We start from the raw sequence: 20,992 nt of genomic DNA, 5'->3' as shown, positions 1-20,992 counted from the left end.
AGTTGCACCGGTACGCAAACCCGACCTGCGACCTCAGTCATGAAGTTGCAGCGGAGCGCCGCCGCGGCCCTGCAAGCAACAAAGAGCGACCCCACATCAAAACGCTATATGTGAAATCGCGCTAAGATCTGTGAAAAATAAGATGCCGTGTTGCGCCTCGTTCTTTAGCGAGGCATGATCCTCGATCCTAGTCTGCCTAATTCCCTTTCTAAGGTTTTTTGCGTGGGATGACGAGTTGGACGTTCTTGGCTTGGGGGCCCTGTTTTCCCCATATTTTCGCGGAGTTGACACGTCGGATGGGAATGGTTTGGGGAGTGTGGTTGAACTTTATTCGTGATTCGAGCTACCCGCGGAGGTACGGGACCTTGCGGATGTTCGATAATGTTTTCGAGATGGGGTGATTGGGGCGAGGGCGGCGTCTGTGTCAGTTTGGACTGGGGAACCTGGTGATGAGCGCGTTATCGGGGTCGGTATCGGTAATCAGCTTGGGGTTGCTCCCGGAGTTGGCATCTCATCTTGGTTATCGTAACGTTGACGTTGATAGTGCCCAGGTGAGGTTGCGACGACTACGATGCCTAGGAAGTGGGGCGACGGGTTGCCGCTGTGAGTGTACTAGCGCGGTGATTGAAAGCGGTCTGGGCGTACACGTGGTTAGTATTCGAGGGCATGACAGCCGACCAAGCAGACAGTCGAAAGCAGCAAAAGAAAAGCAAGGCTGTAAATGCGACGTGAAACGCTGGTGCACTGTCAACGGCCGTGACGGGTGGCGTATGGCGTCTGCCCGCATTGCCCGCATGGGCGCGTGGTAAAAGCAAACACGACTGGGGTCCAAGGCATGACGACTTCAGGGAAAGCAAGCATATGGGCAGGGTAGCGGTTGTCTAGACAGGGTACCGTTCCGATTGGGGTAGGAGGGGGTACAAGACCCTGGTCTCTAGTGGCTGGAACGAGTATTGGATCAAGAGAAATGGGTCGATAGTAGTGCTCGAAAAGGGAGACGTTGAATGTGACTGTGATGGCATGGTAGCAAAGGCGCCGTCAGCGCTTCGGCATCAAAAGGAAATCCTCCGATGCCTGTCTATAGGGCGCCTTTGTATGTGATGCAATGCCTGGATTTCTTTCCAGTATCAACGGCGGAGTAAGCTGCGCTTCTCGGCCCTCATTCTACAACCGTCCGCCGAGATCCTGCTTGAGCACGTCTAGTATCCTCTTACTATCAACTTCCTCGTCCCCTCCTCCCCCGCTACTGTCCCCTGGCATGCGCCCCTCACCTTCTTTCAACCGTTTCAAGATCTCCGGATCGAGCTCCTGCATCATCTCATCAAACTCTCTCTGTTGCTCTCCCTCTAGCTTCGCGTATTCTTCCTCCAACATGTAGTCTTCGGGCAGCTTCTCCATACCAGCAGGGAAAACGTGGATAGTCGGAAACTCGAGTATAGTACGGCCGTGCAGGCTTTCACCCAGCGATTGCGAAGGGTCTAGAGGGATGAGGACGTGGCGGTTTGTGCTTGTGCGGGGCTTTAGCAGAAAAACCCTATGTTGCCCGCTGCCCATGGACTGCCCATCAGTGCGAGTATCTCCAGGACGCGTCTCGGCCAAGTCTGCTTGTCTTTTGGTGGGTTGTTGTTTTTCTTCTGCAGCAGGGGTTCCTCGTCCGGGGGTGACTCCCTCTGGCCCCGCATTGTTGACCTGAAGCTCAGAATTGACTTCATGCTGCTCGATTGGCTGGTCTTGGTCCGGTGCAGTAGGCGCAACGTCATTTTGAGGCAGGTGTGGAGGGTTTGATTGAGAACTTTGGCTGGCAGGAGCCTCGTTGTTCAGCTTTCTCTTCTTGCTTTTAGCACCACTGCCTTGTTGTACGAAAGGTTGTGCATCTTGGATCGATTGTGTAGAGGATGTCTCGGTGAGCACGCGTCTCTTGGTCTCGTCAAACCATTCGACTGTCCATACTATGTTCCGTGTAGCCTTTCTGGACACAAAGATCAGCAGTGTTACGTGTACGCGTTGATAGTGGGGGGCTTACTTTGTAGCAGACATGTGCGACTTATTCTCTTTTTGTCTGCTCATGCCTTTGGGCGCCCGCATGATCTTGACGCCAGCAGCATTCTCAAGCTTGCCATACTGAACACCCATTCGCTCCCTGTTGGACAGACCATCTTGAGGAGTGCTCTCAGCGGTGGTTCCAGCGACCCTCTCAGCTTTTTCGAGGTTCCGCTCTATGCTAGAAAGAAAATTATAGTCGTGATCAATGCCCTTGGGGGTCACCAGATCAGACTTCTTGATGAACTTTGTTGGGTCGCGCTTCCCTGAGCATTGTGCGTTCTGTTGATGACGCTTGTAGCATGGCAGCGAGCATGTGCGTGCGCCACACCCAGGACATTTGTACTTGGATTTATTGCTATGGCTAATTAAACGTCAGCTTTCTCTCTCATGCATGCCGACGCGGCTTCGTTGCGCTAGCTAGTGTCACAGGAACGCGGCACACCTCTTAGGACGATTGCTAGCGAACATCGAACTTTTGGGATGTAACAAGTGCTACGGAGGGGTAACTAGTCAGACATACCAGATACTGCATAGTTCGTTGAGCAACACTGCGTCTGTCATATCGCCCGAATAGTGGAGACGGGGAACGTGATATCAGATCACCAACACCTAGGCTAGAGGTGATCGGATCTCGCGCGACGGCACGAAGGGAAGTCACTTTCGCACGGTAGCGGAATAGCCGTACGCGTGAACAGGTGCAGGGAAGGTCAGGCGGTAGGTGCTGTTGAGCGACGCGACGATGGTGTGGCGTGCAAGGCAATGATGGGTCGTGGTGGAAACTTTCGCCAGTCGCGTTGTGGCTGAAGTCAGATATCGTCGCTTTCCGGTGGGGAACGTCACCAGAATGCAGGAGATTTAGTGATTGTCTTGCAGATCTACTCTCCGAGCAATCTCGCACCGTGGTTTAGATCGCTGCGCGCTGCACGCAAGACTGCTAGCAGCGAGGAAGGTTTATGAGGTTGGACTAGCGCGACCACAAAAACTCTGTTCACAGCTTCGTCCATCTAGTGCAGATCAGTCGCGACGGCTTCCATCTGCTCGGTTTCTGTACCCCTATGCGAAAATTCCTGTAAACATGGAAATTTGCGGCTTATCCGTGGCCTTCGACGAACCATGGTCGGAGCAGTGGCACGCCGCCAGCACACTCGCCGGGCTGTGGTCGACTGGGAACCCTTTCCTTAAGACATCGGAGTATTCTCCACGCCAAATTGCATCGAGGTCCACCCACGCGCAGATCAAACAAGTGGTCGACTGCGCCGATTATGCGCTTGCGCTCGTCTACAGCTGTTGAGAGGCAATCGAGTCGTTCTCGCTCTGTCCGGCTGCAACACGTCTTGTCCATGTCAGCTTGACCGAACCTGGGCGAAGGCGCCCGATTTGCCAGGCAGCTTGAGTGCCCGGTGTTTCAGCCTCACCAATTCCAGCTCTCCGCAATTCTCAACGGACAGCTCAGAAGTCTGGTTCTAGAGGGTCCACGACACGCGAGGCTACTGTACGTGGCCACCACCTTTACCGGACTGTGGAGCCGATCGAAGAATCTGGTCGACAGCTCGACGGCGCGTCTTGGACCTTCTGCAGAAAGGCCTCGCACTCCCACGCAGGATCAAACGTGCCTGGCGGCGGGCCTAAGAGCGATCTTCATGTACCGCCTGCTGGGCAGCCACCGATAGCCAACAGCCGTCAGGGGTTTGCCTCGCCAATTTCTAAGCACTTCCATTCGCGGTCCGTCCGAGCTGCAAGTGCGGGAACTCTGCTCATGCATGCTGATGCGAGGATGCACGCTGCAGACGTGCTCATCGTGCACAAGGCGTGCGAATGATTCGAATCCAACCCAATGCGGTATTCAGCATAAGACCAGTCCGTATGGCGCTATTGCCACCAGCGGGGATTCTCTGCTGAGGCCGCTGCGGACTCTCGGTGACCGAGTCGTGGTACCAGAGCTCCGGTTGCTGGACGTGGCTGCAGGAAACGTTACAACAGTGCAAAGAGCGAGGCGACATAACAGTGTACTGTGTATAAGCCGTATCTTTGATTGCGGCCCTTGCTGCCGTCGCGCCCGCTCGAGGAAGTTGGGCGAGCCGTTATTCAAGAAAAGTGCCCCTGACAGCGCCGTGCACCGTGCTCCGAGACGGACCCTGCGAATGGGCAGGGATATGCTTCTCATTTCCTCGAACCGAAACTTGTGAAAGCCACCCATGCTAGTCTTCGGGTCGTTCAACCCCCAGCATCCAGTCCGCGCGCTGCGGCAGAGCTCCCCAAAAGCCATGATTCCCCCTTGCTGCTACCCTCCTCTACTGCCCGCAGCAAGGTGACCTCGGAGCTCTCAATTGACGGAGTGCGTATAGTACTCACGGTCCGCTCTCTCTTGTTCTCGCGGGTTGCCTTTCGGATACCTTTCACGCATCGCCTCATGTTCTCACAGTTATAGCTGTCATAATAATTGCTGGATTCATCCGCCTGCCGTTCTCTACACCCATACCGCAACGGCCATCTCGATAGGACCGACATCGAATCCGCCAACATGGCACCTTCTTTAAGTTTGCGACCACGTACAGGCGCCAGCGAGCGTCCTCCCACGAGAGACAATGCCGACCACAGCCTCATCATCCCGAGCCGGACATCGTCGCTTCATTCGAGGATCACCCAACCGCTTCCATCGACTTTGAACGTCAAGCAGGGCGCGCGGAGCCCCAAGACCCTGACCCATGCCTACATGGTGTGTGGTGTTGGTCGCGAGCCATCACAATGGGTGAAGGCGCCTGCGCCCTCTCAGGGCAAGATTGGCCACATGAAGGGTGCTGTTGGTACCTTCTGGCTTCCTGAGATTCTGGGAAGCAGTCCAAGACTGGAGCAGGATAACGAGATCGCGAGGTCTCTTCATGCTGCCATGCGAGTACGTCTATACAACAATGTCATTGTTAGCGCGCTACTAACCACGCACACAGGCATGTTTCCCCCACGACGTCGAGATCTGCACTGGCAGGAGCCAGCCGCACTGCGTACACCACTCCTTCGTCCTGCAGCAAGATTCCTCACACACTCTTTACGGTATCGCACTGCGCGTCTGGTCTCGCGCTGATGAGAAGCGCGCTGAGACTATTCGCGACCTGCGCAAGCGAATCGAGCCCGACTTCTTCGACAACCCAGACGAGACATACTGGATCCCGTACTGCCTGAGCTTCCTCTCCCGATACCCCTTGTACAACCTACTCGGCGACTACCTGCGCGGCATGTGGATTCACTGGAATAAGGCTACCAACCTTTTCCATGCCGAGGAGGTTTCACGCATCCTCAGCTTCCCAGCTCCTCGCCTCAACGACCTGGTCCGCATCGACATGAAGGATTACGCGCTGTGCTACCAGTTCCCATCCTCGCCTACCGGATTTCAAAACTTCGCCATGTGGCCCCTCTTCACGTGTCTCTCAATTCCCAACATTGTGGGTGTGATAGAGGCTGCTGTATCGCCCACACGACGAATCATCTTCACCAGTCACTACCCCGCGATGCTCACTATCGCAGCCGAGACAGTCCGTTTCTGTGTCCGGGTGTACGAGTGGAGCGGTCTGTATGTACCCGTCGTTCATGCGCGTCACGTCAAGGATCTCGTGCAGGAGCCGGGCCCATACATTCTGGGTGTAACATCAGAGTGCCGATCGCTCTTCACGGCTCCCACAGATGCCCTTGTCGTCGACTTGGACCGGAACTTCGTCCTGACTTCAAGCCCGCCTACCGCTCTTACCGCCGGCCAGAGGACCAAGATGATCCAGCGTCTGACTCAGGCTCTCAACGGTGAGGTTTCACCAACCGGAGTTCCACAGCATCTGCGCTCGGCGTACGGGGGCGGCAAGCTCATCCCCGCGGGTCAAATCATTGTGATGCGTGGTGAGGTTGAGAGCATCCAGGACCCCGACTGGTGGACCCAGGATGCTGTCATGTCGGTCATGGACCACGTGTGTGAGAAATTGGTATGTATCCGGTTGCGCATAGACTCATCGTACCACACGCTAACATCACCGCAGGGCCGCAACACTGGCGTTAAGGCTATCTTCGGTGGCTCTGTCAAGAAGCCGCTGATGACCAAGGTGTCGATGCGCCACCTCAACGAGATCGTTCGCGAGCGCAACCAGTACTCCCGTGACGCACAAGAAGCCTGGACAGACTTCATCAACCTCAAGCAGCGCCTCGACAGCGAGCTTGGCAAGGTTACAAAGCGCAACAACTTCTTGGTCGAGGAGCTTGAGAGCTGGAAACAACAGTTCCTCAAGTTCCAGGCTTTCGCCGAGCAACTCACCAAGGAGACCCAGGATCTCAAGGTCAAGATCGAGAACCACAAGCGTGAGAACCGTCGTCTTACAAGCCTTATCGACCAACAGAAGGATGATGCCGCAAGGCTCACTGTCCGTCTGTCCGGTACTGAGAAGCAACGTGACGACGCCCTCGAAGCGCTTGTACTACAGCAAGAGATTGCTGAGGAGCTCGAGCGCGAGAGGAAGAAGAACAAGAAGGAGCTTGGTGCTCTGCAACATACCAACGGTGCCATCCAGCGCCAGCGCGACGAAGCGCAACGGGTTGTGCTCCACCTTCGTGCTCTTATCGAGGGTCAGACCCACCACATGGAGCACATCGTCAAGTCCCTTAACCAGGATGACATGTCCAACTATATGGATGCCGGCTTCGAAGACGTGCCTGAGGAGGATGAGGACCAGGAGGAGTTTGAAGACGCGGCGTCGCGCCATCAAACCCCCCGTCACTCGATCAAGGACAAGTCTGAGGTCGGTACCATCCGCGGCGTAGCCGGTGTTGAGAGCCGCCAGGAGTCAAGAGCCAGCACTGCGCAGGGCAAGCACCTCGACGGTGAGGACGTTACACCCGACATGGAGCAGCGTCTATTCAACAACCCCGCACGCAACTCCAAGCGCTTCTCAAATCAATCAATGGTCGACGTCGCCGACCGTGTCCTTCGGGACAAGACCGACGCCATCGCCTACATCATCCGCAACATCTCAGAGCAGTGCGCTGCAGCTGTTGAGGGTCTTCAGCTCGCACAGCGTGCTGACACAGAAGATGGCGACAACCACAGCGACCGCCGCAGCAGCGTTGGTCAGATGTCATCGGCCGGAGGCCGCGCGCAATCGACTATTGGCAGCGAGTACGGCGACGAGGACAACATGCTCCGCCCCAACCGGGGTTCAAGCATCCCCCCAACGCCCGATCTAAGCCATCGGTCCAGCACCTCCATGTCCATGGCCAGCGCCAGCACAACACCAGATCGGACGAGCCTACAGCACCGATCGCACGACATCCCTGTCGTACCAACACGCATCATCGAAGACGATGACGACGTAGACGGTAACAACGATCTCGACGCTCACATGGTTCCCGTGTCCAAGTACGCGCAACCACTGCAGCGACCCAACACCGCTGTACGCCACAACATGCGATAAGCTAGTCGTCGCCGCGGCTTGCCGCCCTTCTTCCTCTACTTTGTTTTTATCATTAGCGATCGAAACGAGATTAGCATTGATGCCCTTTTCCTTACCATGTTACCTACCCCCGGCGTTGAACGGCTAGGGACCCTATTTTCTTGCTTTGCACTTCGTTACTCTCCTTGAGAACACCCCCTTGTCCGACGACCCCCCTTGTGTACTTTGGGTCATTCCTTATGTTTCAATGAGAAGAGTTGTTGTCGTCGTTGTGGATCATACCCGAACAAAGATGGATGGATGGAAGCAACTCCAGTATGTGGGTATCAGAGCCTAAGAATCGGTAGTGGTGGAAAAGCGCTTTCTGGGAGGATTGTATTCTCCAAGGGAGCTGTCTTTTTCTTCCATTGCGCTAGGCAGATGGGCAGATGGCTCTTGTGTATGTCTGCTTGTAATTTGTTGTTTTGTTAGGATAATACCACTTTCTCCTTATGTTCTGAAATACATATGATCTACCTACATTACGTCTCTGTCTGCCATGTGTGAAAGTTCCTTCATGTTCTAAAGAAAGTGCATCCCGAAGCTCATGCATGAGCGTTGTACGAGAGCATCATCTCTGTTCCAGTATGGTGCGATTGGTCGTTTAATCCTTCACTCATACCATGCACAGTCAGAACACGCGTCATATTCGCGCCACTAACCACCACCATGCTCACAGTCATCAGATGAATTCATTCACTCTTATCTCATGGCAAGCTATTAGCCCGCAACCCTGCTCTTGTCACACTCCACAAACCCATCGCCGCACTCAACCAGCCAAATATGGCCGCCATCAACGATCCCACCATCGCCCTAGGCCCCGACGTCAAGAAGCTCTCCGGGCCCGAGAACTTCACCGACTGGTTCCAGCGTTTCAAAGACATCGCGAACATCTACGGCTACAGAGAGCACTTTAAGGGAAGAGCTGAGGTAGTCGCAAAGCCAGTGGCGCCCGCGTTTTCCGCACTCCAACAAGATGATGATGATGATGATGTGGTACAAGAGACTCCTCTAGTGGACTGGCAGTACCAGCTCGCCGTCTACCAATTCCAGCTACAGAAATGGAAAGACTATGATCACGCCTCTCGCTCAGCTTTAGCCCTCCTACACGCGGCTGTTGAACCCCAGTTATGGAAGGAGCTGAAAAGGCCCAAGTCACCCGCCTCTGCGATAAAGGCCATTAAAAGGAACTATGAGACGAATTTACCAGACGACATTGCGTCGGATCGGGCTCGTGCTTGGATCAGCTCTCTGGAGCTGGAAGATCCTACCGCGGTTCGCCAGTTTCTCAATGACTTCGAAGAGCGCTATGGAGACGTCCGCTTCACAAACCTCACCTCCGAGTATTGTATTATGAGCATCAGTCGAGCACTTCCCAAGACCACGCGGTATTCATACGTTTGCTTCTGTGAGAATCAGTGGAGATATTATTCCTTTGGCAGGGCTACGGATAGAGAACTCTTCAAAGAAGTCCGTTCTCTCCTCCTGAAATACACGGCAGACAACTTCTTCCGGGGGGTGATGTAAATTACTAAGTTCATCGAAAGCATTCGTTTTGCTGGGCACATAGATTTACTTCCTCAGTGCTCTACAGCGCAGATTACCGATTTCGGTCCTGTCACGTCATACAAAGAAAAAATCGAACAGGTGCTCTGCTGTCTACATTAGAACAAAGGTTAAACTTTACATGTGATCTACAGCAATGTAGACTTCTAGAAAATATGTGTTTAGTTTTTATTATTATACAAGGTGCTGTAACCCTGTCATGGGGAATACATGATCGCATAAGATCGAAATGGGTGGGTCAGCAGAGTGAAAGGAATGTGAAAGCTTCTTGGTCGATTCGAGATATTCAGTCAAATTATTGGTACTCACCACTTGTGCTAGGGTCTTTTAATTAACTTGATCAGAATTGATAGTTGTGCTCTAGTATCTAATTATGTCTATCTAGACATACTGTCGATGAAGACTATATACCTTGCAACAATTTGGAAAAACTATACTAGGCCCTTGCACACTGCGGTCTGCACTTTGAGAAGATGTTTTTAGCTATCTCTTACACCTATGCAAAGCAGTTACAGCTAGATGTAGATGCGCTTTATCAGCATAAAACCAAGCAAGATGCTCTGGTTTGCGAGGGACTATTGAGTGGATAGTGCATAGAAGTTGGACTAGACCGCGGACAGATTGCCTGACTTACATTGTCACAATGAATATAGTATGTTTACTCCACAGACTCTTCTCTTGTGGTGTATTGGCACCTTCACGATGTATGGTGGTAGCCTCTGCCTAGATAAACCGTGCCTACTGTATCACCTTACACTCCAGCTCTCTATTTATCGCGTGCGCAAACTACGCAGAGTAGTAACGTATCATAGAATAACGTGCCAACAATACAATCCAAACCTACACTTTCCATCATCCCAAAACCACTTTCATATTCTCCGATCGTCGTCCCCTTCGATCAAGTACCCCGGATCTACAATACATAAAAACCGTTATGCAATAACCGATCAATTATACATGTTTCATGCACCTCGCGGCAAAGGAATTAGTTCGCATAAAATGTCAACACCTTACTGTAATCATACTCTTCGCACCGAGTCTACTGCGGCTGTGCGGGGAACGCAGCGGTGTGATCACGTTCAGCGGGCTGCAGACGCGAGATGCAGTTGCATGACTCGTCGTTGGCTTGCGTGCATTTTGGGCAGGAACCAACGTTGGATCGACGGGGAGCAGGAAAAAAACGGTCAGACATGAGAACGCGGTTGCGAAAGGCGAGCTAAAAGAGAAAGGGTTTGGAGATTTGGAGATTGGAGTAGGTGGGTACGGTATGTGAGATATTTTGGTCGTGGGTTGGTGGATGGAGACGGTTGACGGGAGTTTAAGCGGATGGTGTGGTGTGTCCGTGCTCGTGCTGATGGCAGACCTGCACGATGTCTGACAATTCAGGTTGTGAGAACGTAGTATCCATAGCAAGCAAAGATTTGGTTCATTGCCGATATGGTGGTCTGATGTTGTATGCATGTTGGAGTTGGTTTTGATCGTCAAGGTGCCGGTGATGCTAGGTCGTCGTCGCATTCATGATTCCGACGTGTACGTATAATCTGTAGCGCATCTCTTACATCTTTTAGTAATCTGAAGAGCGTGATGTACGCATCTAGTGATGTAAGCAGATCCTGGTAGCAGCAGATTTGACCGCACTGCGCGGAGGGTTTCGACATTGCATCCGCAGCCGCAGCCTAAGATGGATAACTCCCTGTGTTCATGCATCAATCTAGAACTCGGCCTTGTTCTGGCTGCATGCAACCGCAAAAGGTTATGAATCCAACGGTTTTACCGTTGGGGTTTGAGAAGTATGTTGAGGGGGGTAGTCCTGCAATGTCAGGTCTCTAGGCGGGTCGAGCCGAGATGTGTCCGACGTCTCCAAGAATGTAAGTGGCTTGTTCTAGAAGAGCTAACTTTAGAAAGTATTGACCGGCTGGTAGTGTAGCAGATGTTACAGCCTCATGCCACATTTTGCTCGACGTTGAAAGTGTCAGAAGGCCACGTAGGCGGCGTAGCTATAGCGGACGTTACAGGAAATCGACGGTCTGTCTACTCGCATGAGACCGAGCTCGATTGAGTTCATAGTCGATCGCAGTTTGACGTACCCGATAGCCGTTGCTATCATCCCGGTTTGGAAGATGCTCGATTGGTTGCTCGCATCCCGTCGCGGGCCCTAGCAGTTTCCCGTGAGTGAAGGACCACAAAGCGGAGTCAACGGCTCGGGTGCATTGGAAACGGGCCGTAATGGAATGACAATTTGTCAAAAAAGGACAGAATATGTGTGGCGAGATGGAAGAGAAGCGAATACGGCGGGTGGTAATCTTGACTCGGTGTCCGAATGCAGTCAGAATAAAGTTCGACGTGGGGCCAGGTTGCAGTAGCCGACATCTCGCGTGTAGCGCACGTGTAAGACGGTGAATGTCTCGGAGTAGTGGAAAGCTACACAGCGCTGATAACTTTATTACTGGTATTACCCCGCACTCTTTGCAACGTCGAAAACTGGCAAGCAGAGTATAGAACGGCCTTACCTTCATGTCTTGAGCTCACGACATAGTTGCGTCGAGCATCTCCACTTCCCGGCCACGTGCCGGCTTTGCAGATTCTGAGACGAACGGTGGACCGGGGTTGGCGGTATGCAGCTAGCCATGGTATCTTGAAGAACTCGTGGCTCGGGTGTGCCAACTTGGAACTTGTAACGATAGTGGGTCCTGATCTTCCTTCGGTCCTAGTGCGGAAAGGACGAGAGACAATGGCATCAGCCGCGCTTTTTGTGCTGGATAGTACTGGATGAGTACCTGTTTCATGAGCTTGGGGTAGAGCTCGATGCGTAGGGTCATACACAATGATATTGGTGACAATAGGAGCCGGCTTATCTCCAACAATCGACGACAAACTCCGCAGTGGGGTCATGATCCGCGAAGAAACAAGGCATGTCGTGCATATGGGTCCCGTAGTCGCGAATTTAGTATCTATAATAGCCGGCTGCTATTACATTGTGGATAACAAAATTAGTATGCAAGCGGTTGGGCATCATCGCACTTACCGTGTTGCCGACCTACTCGGGGCTCAGTTACTACCGTGGGAAGGCAGTAGCGACGGCAGATTCTGCGGATGTGCTCGAGACGTTGCTATGACTCTTGCTTGAAGATAGGCCGCTGGACGATAGTGGTTGACATCTCCGCTCATCTCCGTCTGCACTGTTGCCGTTGTTTGGCGAGTGGAATGAGGCGGGCAAGGCGAAGCAGAGTGAGTGTTGGAATATATGAAGATAAGGCATGGACGCTCAATGAGGAAGCGACGTTGAAGATAATGACGACATGTCTCAGTATTTTCAAGGTTGCACGATGCACAGTCACAACACGTTGCTCATCGCGGGGTCGTCTACTGGCTGAGGAAGGCACGCAGGATGTGCTCAGTTGATAGCACGTATAGTATTGACATGCCGCCTCGTCTCGAAGGGCGTCAGCTGCCGGTCACGTGGGGGTCACAACTTCCAAGGTTGTCTGTCCTGGACCATTTGCTTCACATTCAAGTTTGATTCCTAGCTACAACCTTGGAGGTGCATGTAATTAACGTACAATGATGCTTGTTGATGTAAAGACGGATAAAAAGTGGCGGGAGAGTCTAGGCGATGGGACTTCCTAGTTGGGACGTAGTGCGCCTGCGCGCGTGGACATGAATCACTCAGGCACAGTGCGTCTATGTAGTCTGATGGCAAGTTCCAGCAGGTAGCGGACGTCTAGGAGAATTGCGAGCATATAATCCGGAGTAGGGTACCGTCCGCGGGAGGGACTATGCTAGACTCATGGATGGTTTAGGAGTTTTGACAATTTCGCAGAAAGGGGGTGTGGTGGATGGCGAGCCAAAGCCACATGGCGCTGGTCGAGGGCGCTAGAAACAATCACGTTCTCTCGCACAACTGCGGTGGCTTGATGCGTCTGCAGGAAAGGAGCAAGGTCAAGGGGCTCGGTAGTTTTGCGCGTGTAGTGGAGGCGGCCTTGCAGTCGATGCCCCTCTCTGACTGCGGTTTCCGCAGAGGTGCTGCAGCTTCGTCACCTATGCCAAGAGCAGGGACGGGTAGTTCGCGCAGGATTGGCAAGCGCTGAAACGCGCTATTAATTGTACCTGAAAGGCCGGCGCAGCGACGCGAGGCCGCATAATGGAAGCAATTGTTTCCTCGCAAGTGAGATGAGGCTGAGGGATCTACAGCCGCATTCGCTGGGTGCGGACGACAAGGCCGGGAGCGAGCTGCCGACGCATGAAAGGCATTGCGCGTGCTATGCTCGAGCTTCCATGCGGCACGACAAAGATGCGGCGCCTTGTTCAGGTTAGAGATGGTCAGAGATGGACAAGGAGAATTGGAAGGAACGGCCGTCGATCGCTAGTGAGGCAAGACTAGCCCTGGAGGTCTACTCCGGAGTAGATGGTGAAAGCTAGAGGGGCTCGAAGCAGGGGGAAAGTACATGGAAACAAAGTTTGAGACATGATTATTCCCCCGCAGCGGTCCAATGGCAGGCAGGGCTACAACGTTGAAGGGCTGCTCAGGTGGACGCAGGGGAAGACAGGAAGCAGCGTGCATCCGTCGCCGTCGCCCGGCTGGGGTGGGACCGGCGAGCAATTGACTCGAGGTCAGGCAGCTCAGGCAGTCTTACAGGTGATTGACGCCGAGGTTATCTGGGTACGGGTCTTAGCCAGGCACACAGACGCCGATACAGCGCAGGTCAGCACAGGTACGGCACACTACCTGCGCCAACCTGCAGCAATTGGCTGGGGTCCTTAGAGGCGGCCCCTGGACACGCTAAGGGGCATCTGGCGCGCTGGTAACCCGCAGTGAGGGCGTGCTGCTTGCTCTCAAAGGGCCTTCACAAGCAAAATAATCCGCGTCTTCATTTTTATCCTGGCCTTTCTTTTTGTGCCTCTCCCCAATCGCCATCCCCAGGCGCCTCGACTGCAGGCGGGTAAACAGCGCTCGCACCCACCACTGCCAGCCCCAGCCCGCGGATGAAGGCCACCTCGACACCGCCGACTGCACCCTCTGCTGGATCTACACGGCGCCGCAAAAGCACTTGCAACACCACACCCAACGGCCGGCGCACATACACGACCACAACGGCGCTGCCGTAGCCGCACACATGGCCACCTCACCACCAGGCTCGCCCGCAAACGGCGTCCCGCGGCCCATGAGCGCGATGATTAGACCGAACCGCAGCTCCAGTCGCATGAGCGTGAGCAGCAAGCCGGGCGGGAGCAGGGCCTCTGATGAGGACAGCAGGACGGCCGTCAAAGTTGGTAGGTGCATCTCAGGGTCCGCGATAAAACACTTCTGCTAACCACGGCCTAATGCAGCTGTACGCGTGCGGCCACCACTGCAACACGGCGATCCGGGCTACGAGCTCATCCCACAGCGCTTCCGCAACGCCCTCTGCCACGTCACATCGCCCTCCAGCCTGACGATAGATGCGCCCGGCGGCAAGAAGGTCTTCGTCTTTGACCGCGTCTTCGGCGAGGACATTGAGCAGGAAGGCGTCTTCGAATACGTCGCGGACAGCGTCAACTCCTTCGTCCAGGGCTACAATGTCTCCATCCTCGCATACGGCCAGTCGGGCGCGGGCAAGTCCTACACCATGGGCACCACCGGCCCGCGAGACCAGGCGGACAACGATGTCATGGGTATGTCGACGCGGAATCTACGAACGCAAAAAATATTATACTGACTTCTTCAGGTATCATCCCCCGCGCTGCGGCGTTGCTTTTCGAGAAACTCGAAGGCACTAGCAATCGCGCGTCATCCTCAGGAATCCGCGTCCCAAGCCGTCTGTCGGGCATACACAACATGGCCTCCAAGGCGTCGTCATCGTCGTCTGCCAATCGGAACTGGCAGCTCAAGGCGACCTACGTCGAGGTAAGATAAGCCCTTCCGCCGTCGCAGGCCAGAACTGACGGATGCAGATCTACAACGAGCAACTTCGCGATCTGCTGATCCCCGAGCACGTGGCTGTCAATGAGCGGCCACAGGTTAACATCCGCGAGGATCGCGATGGCCGCATCCTCCTGACGGGACTGACCCAGATTCCTATCAACTCGGTCGACGACATGCTGGGCGCGCTCAACTTCGGCTCCGCAATCCGGCAAACCGACGCGACGGCCGTCAACGCGAAATCTTCCCGCTCCCACGCAGTCTTCAGTCTAAACCTAGTCCAGAAGAAGTCGTCACCTGCCGCGCCTACTCCGACACGCGAAAAGCGCCGATCCGTCCCTATCGAGATGATGTCGGGCTCCTCGAGCGAGAGCTGGGTGACAGTCGACAGCAAGTTGCACTTTGTGGATTTGGCGGGAAGCGAAAGGCTGAAGAACACTGGGGCGCAGGGCGAGCGGGCTCGGGAGGGTATCTCCATCAATGCAGGGCTTGCGAGCTTGGGCAAGGTCATCTCGCAGCTGTCCGCACGTTCCCATGGCGGCTACGTCTCGTACCGCGACTCTAGGCTCACGCGCCTACTGCAGGACTCGCTTGGCGGCAACGCCATCACCTACATGATTGCTTGTGTCAACCCGGCCGAGTTCCATTTAAGCGAAACCTTGAACACCGTCCAGTATGCCCAGCGCGCCCGCGCTATCCAAGTCAAGCCGCAAATCCAGCAGATCCATGACGACAGTGATAAACAGGCTGCCATCGACCGGCTGCGGGCCGAAGTACAATTCCTACGGGACCAGATTCGACTGTCTGAGCGCACGGATCGAAAGAAAGCAAACCCTCAAGAGAGCCGTGAGCGCCAGGACGAGCGCGAGACTGAGCTCCAGAACCAGTTGCTCGACGTTCAGGAGAACTACAATGCGCTGAGCGCCCGCCACGCTAAGCTAATCTCCGAGATCACCAAAGCCCGCGACAACAACGAGACGGAGACGCCTATGCTCAAGGATGCTATTGGTGACTCTGCGCTTGAGAGACTAAAACGATCTAATTCATTCGCCGAGGCTGTCGAATCGGTAGTCTTGGAATACGAGAAGACGATCCAGACGCTTGAGTCTTCCCTTTCCAACACACGCTCCTCTCTGTCCAACAACGAGAGTGACCTCCTGGAGAAGGAGACCCGTATCGCAATCCTCGAAAGCCAGAACCACCACCTGCAATCACGCATCCAGAAGGCAATGGAACGGGACGCGAACAACGAAGAGTATGTCCAGTCGCTCGAGCGCCAGATCGATAACTCGGCGAATGGCATCGAGAAGAACGACACCATCATCTCTGAACTGCGCGAGAAGTTGCAAAGGCTTCGTGAGAACGAAACCAGCAGCGAAGAATACATCTCCACCTTGGAAGAGCGTCTGGCCGAGAATGAGCAGGAGACTGAGATCATGAGCCGTGAAATTGAGCGACTCAAGCATGTCGTTGAGAGGCAACGCAGCGTCGCCAAGCTAGACAACCTGCTTCACGAGCTCGATGACAAAGAGCATGCTGTTGAGCCTTACACCAATGGCCATTCAAAGACACCTAGCGACCCCTTCATTGAGAAGCGCCCCAAGCTTGAGAAGCGAGTCACGAGCGAGAGCATGCACCAATTTGGTACTCCCGTGGATGCGATTCCTGAGGAGGCTGACAGTGAACGTCCACTCACAGCCAGCACCAAGCATGACGGTGGAGACGACCAGAAAGATCGTTTTGCTGTCAAGGCTGCTTCAGTCGTCGGAGATGAGCCTTCTAGCCCCGCGCAAGCTCGCTTCGTCAACGACAAGCTCGATACCGTGACCCAAGAGCTGCTCGACCTGCGCGTGGAGCACGAAGGAACCCTTCAAGACTACGAGAAGCTGGCCAGCAAATACCAAGAGGCTTTGCGGACTTTGGCCGCTCTCCAAGACTCAGTGGACGAGGCGCGCCATCGCGGTATCACATCAGTGCCTTCCTCCCGGCCAAGTTCTTTCATGGCAGAAGCGGGCGTCAATGGACTCCCAACAGAGGACTTGTCTTCCTCGCGTACATTGTCTGCGGAATTGGCCTTAGCAGAGGCTTGCAATACCAGCATTCCAGACGATGAGACAGAGGTTGGCCAAGATGAGGCCAAGGCTCGACGAGCATCAGTCGATTCCACAACCCAGGAGCAACACATTCCTGAGACCGTGTTAGTCCAGGAGCTGAAGGCCCTGAAACTGCTTCACAACGAGAAGGAGGAGCGCATCGAGAAGCTTCAACACAGCTACTCTCAGCTGCAAGAAGAACATCAAGATACACTCGACTACGTGGAAGAACTGAAGTCGGAAGTCACCAAGGCCCAGATGCAGGCGAACCGACCATCTTCTCCATCGCTACACATGATCCGCCGCAAGTCTAGCCAAGCAGTCCTTGCGAACGATCGTTCTAACCGCGCATTCGCCTCGCTGCGTAACATGGCTTTGGATACGTTAGACGAGGACCCTGACGGCATCCAAAACTTCGAGCTCAACCTCAACACCATCATGTCCGAGCTCCACCTACGGTCTGAGCGTGTGCAGGACTTGGAGGCAGAATTGCAGTCTGTACGCAAGGAGATGGAAGGCAAGATGACATTGATCAGCGGCCTGACAAAAGAGCGCTCCAGCTTGAAAGCCGGGTCTCCTATGGATATCTCCATCGTCGCTTCAATGCAGGATCAGATGAAGCAGAACGAGGAGCATATCAAGGAGTTGAAGAACTCCCACATTCAGCGCGAGCAGGAGCTCAAAGAACAGATTGAGTCTCTCAAGGCATCTGTCAATCGATCTGATGATCTACTGTCACCTCGTCAGACGCCTGAGGGCATGCGGACTGTCAACAGTGAGGAGGAACCTGAAGACGATGCTACCCGCCACACCCACCTCTCTCAGCTTAGCGATGAGGCAGCCCACTGGCAGTCTAAGCATCTAGAAGCTATCGAAGCTACCAAAGCTTCGGAGCAGCGACATCTCGAGACTGTTCGTGAACTAGAGTCCGCCAAACAACGTCTTGAGGTCGACCATGCTCTTCGCATATCTGAGATAGAGCAAACCCGAGGCGCTGAGTCTGAGGCTGCTCTGGAACAGGAGAGGGCAAAGCACTCCGAGCTAATCGCTACTTTGGAAGCAGAGGTCCATGAGCACAAGTCTACGGCTGTCAGCCAAGCTGCTCGCCTTGCTGAGCTAGAGGCCTCCCACACAAGCATCCTTCAACAGATCGAGGAAGACTCTGAAGCTCGAGCGCTCACCGAGAAGGAGCTAGACACTCATCGATCCCTTGTAACTAATTTGGAGAGGCAAATCGATGAGCACAAAGCGGCGATCGATTACCATCAGCAGGGCATGGACTCTATCCAGAAGTCACATGCAGCTGAGCTCGAGAAGCTCACAGCGGAGCTTACGATACATCGAGAGACAACCTCTTCTCTCGAAGCGGATCTTTCTCAGGCCAAGTCTGAGATGGCGACGCTCCTTGAGGGCGTTTCGGCTGTCCTTGGTGAGGAGACGGATGTCAGCAACATTCAGTCTCACATCGAAGCATTGGTCCAGGAACGCAAGTCCATCACGACCAAACTGGAGGAGGCTCAGGCCGAGCTGGAGACCCACAGGAAGGAGCTTACGGAAGCCAACAACACCATCAGTACGCTCAAGGGCAACCTGAAGGAGTTCGAGCTCATCAACGCCGAGACGATCAAGGAGCTCGAGAAGGTCAGCGAGAAGGAGCACAAGAGCGCCCGACTGGTGCAAGAGCTCGAGGATCAGCTCAACCAGAACTGGGACCAGCACGAGGCTGCCAACAACCGACTGTCGGCTCTCCAGACCGAGCGCACTCGCGAGCTGCAAGACGCGATGACCCACGGCGAGGAGCTCGAGAAGGAAGTACAAGAGTCACGCATCAAGATCGCGTTATTAGAGGTAAGCTCATCACCTTCTTGGCTTCGAAGAATTAGCTAACATGACCAGTCACAACTCGTGGACGCGAAGCGCAACTCTAACCGTGCTTCTATTGATCCTCGTGAAGACCTTCAACGATCCAACTCGAACAACTCCACTGCGCGCAAAAGCACAGCACACACATCTCTGCCTTCACCACCACCTGCCATCCCTCTCCCACCTCTTCCGCCTGGCAGCCCACCACCTCAGGCCAGTGCGCCGTCTCCTCCTACTTCGCGCCATCAGAGCAAAGACATTGCTCACGCTCAGTTGGTCGAAGACCAGGAGGCTCGCATCCGTACCATCGAGAAGCACCTGTTTGCTGAGAAGCAGCTTACAGCTACTCTTGAGGATGCTCTGACCGACCTCGAGGCTTCAAGCACCAAGACCAAGACTGATCTGGATCAGTTCAGGAAGAAGTGCGCCGGCCTAGAGGAAGAGCTGAACATGATGCGCAAGGAACGCAGCGCAGCCCGCCACTCTCTTCAAGCCGTGGAAGAGGAGCGCAACGCCCGCCTTCGCGTTGAAGCCGAGCGCGCCCACCTTGAAGCTCGCATGGCCGCCCTCAACAACGCACAAAAGAAGGGCAAGAAGAAGGGCACTCTGAACTGCTTCTAGGCTTCTCCGCCTACCCACCCACCCACATCTTTGACCTTCATGTATCTGCTTCATTGTCATCTGCTTATACCGGCGTACACTGGAAGGGATCTTTACACACCGCGCTACATACCCCCGATACACCTGCTCTACATAGTTCGACGCTTTCTGGAGCATGTTTTGTTTTCGACATGTCTTTATGCTTTCAACGATTTGCAATGCTCGCATCTCTAGCACACATTTACCGTTGGACGCGGTCATGGCCGGTTGGACACGGAGAGGAACCCTTTGCTTGGTGCCTCTCTCTTCTTTCTTGCCTTTATGTTTGCATGCCCCATACCCCCCTTTTCACTTCTTCTTCACTTCAAGCCACATTACTTTTTTTTTCCTAATGTATATTTTACGGCAGTTGGCAGCTTGGATGGACCACAGTTAGTCAGAGCCGGAACCGAAGAGAGGCTTTCTGGATTGTACGTTGAAATTGCTCTGGTGCGTGAATCGCGAAAGAGAGAGGGCGAAACGATGAACAATTTCCATTTCTTTCTACCTTTCTTGTTCCTAATTCGGGCTTTTTGTTTCTCTTCTGTGGGACGGGCAGGTGAAATGGGATATATGTGAGAGGGAGGTTTTTTTTCTGATGGATGATCCAAGGGACAACAAAATATCATGCCTTCGTTCTACATAAACATGACTTCGCCGTTGTGCCTCCTTTGACGTTGATCGTACAAACAATGCATCACCCCACCTCGTCTCGCCTCCCTTGATCTATAGAACCGACATGGTGGAAATGCTATGGCAAGCAAGCCCTTGACATATCATATCACATGACCCTCAACACCTGCACTCCCATCACACCATCACAAAATCGCGAAACCCCTTCGTCACAGTTATGACGACGGACGCGTAATTTCGCGTCCCAGCCCTAAACGCAGGAGATCGCGATTTGCGTAGGATCGAAGTGGCCTCGCCGCTAAGGTTTACCGTGCCTCTTCCTTCTACTTTCCACAATAGTGCATGGCATGGTGCCTGTGCCTGTGCCGCCCCGGCCATCCTTCGGTATATGAGTAATCATGTCGTGTACCTGCCGCGTGTTTCTGTGCCGCAATCTGTGCGGCGTGGTACCTGGGTAGGTGACTAGTAGTGGTAGCGGCGCGGACGCGATGGATGCGATGGGGTGTTGGTGTGGGATCGTGTATTGTTTGTTGTTGTGCTGGGAAGGATTTACACGGGCGAGTACGGGGGAGTTGGATTTTGCACGGTTCGCTTGTGTTGGATTGTGTAGATGTGTGAGTTATGAAGGTGCGGCGTGGGTGTATTTGAGGGCTGCACTTGTGTTGGGGAGTTTGGTAAGGGAGGAAGATGTGCATTTGAGTTATGGATGGTGCTATGGGTGGTTCGAAGGGCTTGCTGGGCTGGAGGTGTGTTAGGGCTTGTTGCTTGGGAAGACGTTTGCGTGAGGTGTTCGA

General features: G+C 54.0%; 4 protein-coding genes across 4 annotated transcripts; 3 read left to right on the top strand and 1 right to left on the bottom strand.

Annotated features, from left to right (window-relative positions):
• Window positions 1-1,164: 1,164 nt before the first annotated feature.
• Window positions 1,165-2,604, bottom strand: J4E86_008953 (uncharacterized protein; the record flags this gene model as incomplete). Its single annotated transcript, XM_051449461.1, has 3 exons — window positions 1,165-1,969; window positions 2,024-2,398; window positions 2,564-2,604. 3 exons carry the CDS (start codon window positions 2,602-2,604, stop codon window positions 1,165-1,167), a joined length of 1,221 nt encoding a protein of 406 aa, XP_051299315.1.
• Window positions 2,605-4,564: 1,960 nt separating this feature from the next.
• J4E86_008952 (uncharacterized protein) lies at window positions 4,565-7,487 on the top strand (the record flags this gene model as incomplete). The annotated part of the gene is made up of 3 exons (XM_051449460.1): window positions 4,565-4,936; window positions 4,989-6,008; window positions 6,063-7,487. The coding sequence occupies 3 exons, from the start codon at window positions 4,565-4,567 to the stop codon at window positions 7,485-7,487; spliced, it is 2,817 nt and encodes a 938-aa protein (XP_051299314.1).
• Window positions 7,488-8,288: 801 nt separating this feature from the next.
• On the top strand, window positions 8,289-9,032 carry J4E86_008951 (uncharacterized protein; the record flags this gene model as incomplete). The annotated part of the gene is made up of 1 exon (XM_051449459.1): window positions 8,289-9,032. One exon carries the CDS (start codon window positions 8,289-8,291, stop codon window positions 9,030-9,032), a length of 744 nt encoding a protein of 247 aa, XP_051299313.1.
• Window positions 9,033-14,185: 5,153 nt separating this feature from the next.
• On the top strand, window positions 14,186-19,547 carry J4E86_008950 (uncharacterized protein; the record flags this gene model as incomplete). Its single annotated transcript, XM_051449458.1, has 5 exons — window positions 14,186-14,342; window positions 14,400-14,723; window positions 14,777-14,955; window positions 15,003-18,911; window positions 18,960-19,547. The coding sequence occupies 5 exons, from the start codon at window positions 14,186-14,188 to the stop codon at window positions 19,545-19,547; spliced, it is 5,157 nt and encodes a 1,718-aa protein (XP_051299312.1).
• Window positions 19,548-20,992: the final 1,445 nt, after the last annotated feature.

This window comes from Alternaria arbusti (genome assembly GCF_024043155.1).
Source record: "Alternaria arbusti strain BMP 1465 chromosome Unknown scaffold_15, whole genome shotgun sequence".
Lineage (NCBI taxonomy): Eukaryota > Fungi > Ascomycota > Dothideomycetes > Pleosporales > Pleosporaceae > Alternaria > Alternaria arbusti.
Note: the sequence above shows the minus strand (reverse complement) of the source record. Positions and strands in the feature narration are given on the sequence as shown.